This window comes from Lissotriton helveticus (genome assembly GCF_964261635.1).
Source record: "Lissotriton helveticus chromosome 1_1 unlocalized genomic scaffold, aLisHel1.1 SUPER_1_unloc_1, whole genome shotgun sequence".
Taxonomy (NCBI): domain Eukaryota; kingdom Metazoa; phylum Chordata; class Amphibia; order Caudata; family Salamandridae; genus Lissotriton; species Lissotriton helveticus.
Genome location: NW_027611648.1, coordinates 4,950,603 through 4,956,602, shown reverse-complemented (window position 1 = coordinate 4,956,602; position 6,000 = coordinate 4,950,603). Strand labels below are relative to the sequence as shown.

The following is a 6,000-nucleotide window of genomic DNA, read 5'->3' as shown; positions in this document are numbered from 1 at the left end:
ATCTCCCTATCGCCCGCGCCCAGTCTAGCGGCAGACAGATTCAGAGCCTGCATGCAGGAGCTGGCTACCTGGATGTCCGCCAATTGCCTAAAGTTAAACGGCAGCAAGACTGAGGTGCTCGTGGTGGGGGGGGCCTGTCTGTTTGGTCATCGGCGTGGTGGCCACCCTGTCTCGGGGATGCTCCCACACCCTGCCAGGAAGCGAAAAATCTTGGGGTGTGGTTTGACGCCGATCTGTCTTTTGGACCTCAGATAGGCCGTGTGGTGGGGGTATGCTTCGGCATCCTGAAAAGCTGCAGAAAGTTATCGATCTTCTTCCAACGGCAGCCCGAAGGACGCTGGTGCACACCCTCGTCCCATCGCGCCTGGATTATGGCAACTTGCTTTATCTGGGGGCCACTGGAAAGGCCATTAACCGCCTCCGGGTGCTGCAAAATGCAGCGGCCCGCTTGGTCTTGAAGCTTCCTAAAAGATCGGCGTCTAAGGCAGCCCTCCAGGCCCTTCACTGGCTCCCAGTAAGGAGCAGGGTTGAGTTTAAGGCTCTCTGTACGTGCCACCGCATTTTGTGCGGTAAGGCACCGGCTTCGCTCCAGGGCCTGGTCACCCGGTATGCGCCTGTGCGCGCTCTGCGTTCCTCCTGTACAGGGCTAATGAAGGTCCCCAGGATAAAAAAGGCACGCATGGGGGGTAGGTCCTTTAGATATCTGGCCGCGAAAAGCTGGAATGCCCTACCACTGGAACTTCGCCTGGAGCCCTCTGAACTTGGCTTCAGGAAGAAGTTAAAGACTCACCTCTACACGCAGTAAGCCGGGCCGACTTGGTGGCTGTGACTCTGTTGATTCCACTCACTACAGCGCGGGGACACGCCGCTGCGCGTAACCAGGCGCTCTACAAACTTCCCTTATTATTATTATTATTAGTGCGCCTGGGAAGTGCTTCTTTGAGTCTCCGCTTGTCACTTCTGTAGCAGAATGACGGCGACACTGAGCTGCATGTTGTCTCCTACTCTGCTTTAAAGTTGAAGGACCCAGTCTGGTGTGTGGGAAATATTTACAAGGTGAGGAATCTGCAGGTAAAGGAGTATCGACCAGAAAGAGCGTTATCGAAGGCAAGTAACTGGTGTGTTATGTTTTCCTGCTGTTGTATATTATCTCATTTTGGGTGGTGAACTCCGCTGGTAGAGTTTTCCGTACTCCGCGGAGCTCACATAGTTCCTAAAAACTCCGCTCCGTGGAGCGTAGCAAGTTTTTTTCAACGCTCACACTCTTCAACGCTATGTGCTGGAGCGAGGAAAATCCACCTCCTGATAAGATTTTTCCTTGCTCGCGCTCGCCATGGTCTAGTTGGCGAGCAAAATCAACCTCCTGGCGAGATTTCTCAAAGCGGGTCGTCGGATTTCTCAATGCAAGTGGTCGTGGCCGGTCACACCACTCGCATTGAGAAACCTTCCTTCGCATTGACCAAGCTGCCGCTTGAGTAGAAGCAGCTGCACCCTCTTGTGCTGCACATGGTGCCTTTCGCAATTATTTTTACAGGGCGGGACAAACAACAGGAGATCAAAATCACCACGAACGGCATGACCCTTACGCACTCCGATGCTTGCGGAAATCTGAGTAGACCGCCAGAGTTTTTTTGTCACTTTGCGAAGTTCTTCATTGAGGAACTCCGCATAGGCTTAATCTTACCATGAAAATATAGATACCAGTCATATGTTAAGAAACAAGGGTTAGTAGAAACATTTTGGGTGGAGTAAAATTTAAGACATTAATATTGTGATTTTTATGGCAATTAGTTGATTTTTTCAAGCACTAACACTTCTCTGTGTTAAGTAAAGACCTTGAGAGTTTTGTAACTTTCAGATACTCAAATTGTGGATTCGTTGCAATTAAAAAATAATTCCAGGCCTGAAATTTCTTTGGAGGTTGCATGCGGGCAGCCTAAGTTATCCTGCAAGAGTTTCTTGATGAATCCTATTGCAACTACAATATGTGCTCTCTCATGTAAAGTCAGGTTGTTAGAAGCTTTTCTGCAACTCAAGATACGCCTTACTTTTCACCTGGTGTGGATGCATTTCTCATGTTTAGTGAGATCTCCTTTCTGAGTAAAACGTTTCTGGCTTTCCCCTCCTGTATATGGCTTTAGTCCAGTGGGAATTCTCTCTTGTGAAGTGACATTGTATTCGAGACTAAACCTTATCTGACATTCAGAACACACATAAGGCATTTTTCCCCCGTGTGAGTTCGCTCATGTCAAGTGAGAAGTAATTTGTGACCAAAACTTTGCTTGCATTTCGAGCACTCATAATGTTTTTCCCCAGAGTGGGATCTCTCATGAAGCATAACTCTGTCTTTCAGATTCAAGCTTTTATGGCATAAGGATTTTCTCCAGTGTGGAGATTCTCATGGTGAGATAGCGTTTTTCTCTGCAGCTTTTCTGGCATTCAGAGCACTCATAAGGTTTTTCATCAGTATGGAGTCGCTTATGGTTAGTGAGGCTGTGCCAATCAAATAGGAATTTCTGGCATTCACCGCATTCGTAATGTTTTATCCCCTGTGTGCATCTGCTCATGTAGAGTGAGATTGCGTTTAAAATTGATTCTTTTCTGGCACTTGGAGCACTGAATAATTTTAATGGTGTGTTTTCTTATGGCGCTTGTAACCATCTCTACCTCTGAATCTTTTCTGACATTTAGAGCACTGATAATTTTTTTTCTCTAGTGTGGATTCTCACATGTTCAGTGAGATGAGATTTTTGGCTGAAACATTTTAGGCATTCAGAGCACTGATAAGGTTTTTCCCCAGTGTGGATTCTTATATGCCGAGTGAGACGGCTTTTTACACTGAAACATATCTGGCATTCGGAGCACTGATAAGGTTTTTCCCCAGTGTGGATTCTTATATGCTGAATGAGACTGATTTTTTCACTGAAACATTTGTGGCATTCAGAGCACTGATAAGGTTTTTCCCGAGTATGGATTCTTATATGCTGAATGAGACTGATTTTTTCACTGAAACATTTGTGGCATTCAGAGCACTGATAAGGTTTTTCCCCAGTGTGGGTTCTTATATGCTGAATGAGATTGCTTTTTACACTGAAACATTTGTGGCATTCAGAGCAGTGATAAGGTTTTTCCCCAGTATGGATTCTTATATGCTGAGTGAGACTGTTTTTTTCACTGAAACATCTCTGGCATTCAGAGCACTGATAAGGTTTTTCCCCAGTGTGGAATCTCACATGTGCAGTTAGAAGTGATTTAAGTCTGAAATCTTTTGGGCATTCAGAGCACTGATAAGGTTTTTCCCCAGTGTGGGTTCTTATATGCTTAGTGAAACTGAATTTGTTTATGAAACATTTCTGACATTCAGAGCACTGATAAGGTTGTTCCCCTGTGTGGGTTTTTATATGCACTGTGAGAAAGTGTTTTTCACTGAAACATTTCTGGCATTCAGAGCATTGATAACGGTTTTCCCCAGTGTGGATTCTTCTGTGCAGTGTGAGACTACTTTTTGTACTGAAACATTTCCGGCATTCAGAGCACTGATAAGGTTTTTCCACAGAGTGGGTAAATGCATGTTTATATAGAGTCGATTTGAAACTAAACCTTTTCTGGCATTCAGAGCACTGATAAGGTTTTTCCCCAGTGTGGGATCTCAAATGTGCAGTTAGAGTTGATTTACGGTTGAAATGTTTTGGGCATTCAGAGCACTGATAAGGTTTTTCCCCAGTGTGGAATCTCAAATGTGCAGTTAGAAGTGATTTAAGTTTGAAATGTTTAGGGCATTCAGAGCACTGATAAGGGTTTTCCCCAGTGTGGGTCCTTGTATGTTCAGTGAGTCTGATTTTGTAACTGAAACATTTATGGCATTCAGAGCACTGAAAAGGTTTATACCCAGTGTGGGTTCTGATATGCCGAGTGAGACTGCTTTGGTCACTGAAACATTTCTGGCATTCAGAGCACTGAAAAGATTTTTCCCCAATGTGGGTTCTTACATGCCGAGTGAGACTGCTTTGGTCACTGTAACATTTCTGGCATTCAGAGCACTGATAAGGTTTTTCCACAGAGTGGGTTAATGCATGTCGAGAAAGACTTTGTTTGTTACAAAACCTTTCCTGGCATTCAGAGCACTGATAAGGTTTTTCCCCAGTGTGGGTCCTTGTATGTAGAGTGAGTCCTCCTTTGTCACTGAAACATTTCTGGCATTCAGCGCACTGATAAGGTTTTTCACCAGAGTGGGATCTCATATGTTTAGTGAGTTTAGATTTACGGCAGAATCTTTTTTGGCATTCAGCGCACTGGTAAGGTTTTTCCCCAGAGTGGGTTAATGCATGTTCATTTAGAGTCGCTTTGAAACTAAAACTTTTCTGGCATTCAGAGCACTGATAAGGTTTTTCCCCAGTGTGGATTCTCATATGCTCAGTGAGATAAGATTTACGCCTGAAACTTTTTTGGCATACTTTGCACGGAGAGTGGTTTTCCCCAGTGTGGATTCTCATATGCTCAGTGAGATAAGATTTACGCCTGAAACTTTTTTGGCATACTTTGCACTGAGAGTGGATTCCCCCAGTATGCATTCTGTCAAATTCTGTGAGATAAGATTTATGGCTGTGTCTTTTTTGGCACATGTAACTTTTTCCCCCAAATTAGGTTATTTTGCCTTCATTGAGGTGGTTTTGAACACTGAATTTGGTCTCACAGTCCGTATTTTTATAAGGTGTATACCTAGTGTTAATATCTCTGCGATTAGTTTTCTCTTACTTATATGCCACGGTAAGAGGGAACCCGAATTTAGAGTCAGGCTTGTTTAGATAATGTTCAGCATTTATCTCTAAAAGAAATTGTGTGTAATCTTCTTAACACTTGAATTGAGCAAACTATGTCTTGAAGCAGCCCTGTAACACCTGTCGAAATGTTTCTAGCAGATAATAGTCTTTAGGTTATTGCCTCTCCGGCAGCAACTTATTTTGTGACTGAAGTTTTTCTCAAATCTATTTGTATAGGTTCTTAACAATGCAGTGATAAGGTGTTAGTCTGATATTTAATGATTAAACTGAGAAGTACCTTTTTGCACTGAAGTAATGGCAGTAACTGAGGGTGTTAGAACATGCACAGTACTATTGTGGATCACCAGTTGCAGAACATCAGTTCCTTTTACCCTTTCTTTGTTTGGTGTAAGGTAAAGATTTGTAGTTCTGAAGACGAAGATGTATTTACATTACCCATAGCGCAACTGTGCTCATTTAATCCATTTTTATCTTTAACAGTTTTACATATCATTCACGCACAGCAGATAATGTTGAGGCAATTTACATAGAATTACAGAACAGTACACAATAAAAAGGAAACAATCTGAGATGGTTATGAACACAATAAAGTGGTGTATTTGTAAGGTTTTCGCAAGAGTGAGCAGAGTGTGTCATGGTTTTCTACCCAGAGGCAGATAGTCTCAAGCTTGCGTAACTGGTTAAAAACGGTTGTTGAACAAAGGTAATTTTCCAATCTTTCGGTTGTTAACGTGTCAGCTTCGGAGTCTTCTCTCAGCGTCTCTTCTTTGATGGTCTGCAGAAGAAACCTTTTGTTATAACTTTCTTTTATGCAATGTGTGTTTCCTATCTGGAATTACATGATGTTTTAGATGAACGTTATTCTGTGCACAGATATGGCTTTGCTCTGGGTTAATGAAATACTAAATTAGAGACTTCACTTACAGTATAGTACTTTCCTCAGCTCCCACTTCCTCGCCACACCTAGATTTTGGAAATTGTTTAAACGTAGAAGGCTGGATGTCCTTCAGTTTTTCAAAATAATCCTTCTTATGGCACTGACTTCAGTTGCCTGGTGCTAAATCTTGCTTTCTTCGTCAGTAATTTCAATCACCTATAATATTAAAATTAAACAGTTAATACATGAAAATTTCCAAAAATATAATTTACAAGCCAAATCAATGCAGAGTTGCAGAATTTTGAAAATGTGAGCTGTTTTTCAGACAGAGCCGAGTGTAGA

General features: G+C 42.8%; 1 protein-coding gene and 1 long non-coding RNA gene across 2 annotated transcripts in view; both read right to left on the bottom strand.

Annotated features, from left to right (window-relative positions):
* Positions 1 to 2,687: 2,687 nt before the first annotated feature.
* On the bottom strand, positions 2,688 to 4,409 carry LOC144805426 (uncharacterized). The gene has a single exon (XM_078671984.1). It carries the CDS (start codon positions 4,407 to 4,409, stop codon positions 2,688 to 2,690), a length of 1,722 nt encoding a protein of 573 aa, XP_078528110.1.
* An 811-nt stretch (positions 4,410 to 5,220) lies between these two features.
* The window catches only part of LOC144805417 (uncharacterized), a 63,262-nt gene continuing 62,482 nt past the window's right edge, over positions 5,221 to 6,000 (bottom strand). The window contains exons 3-4 of the long non-coding RNA XR_013605515.1: positions 5,706 to 5,874; positions 5,221 to 5,556 (exon numbers count right to left, since the gene is read on the bottom strand). This is a non-coding gene — a long non-coding RNA (uncharacterized LOC144805417). The remainder of the gene's footprint in view (positions 5,557 to 5,705; positions 5,875 to 6,000) is intronic.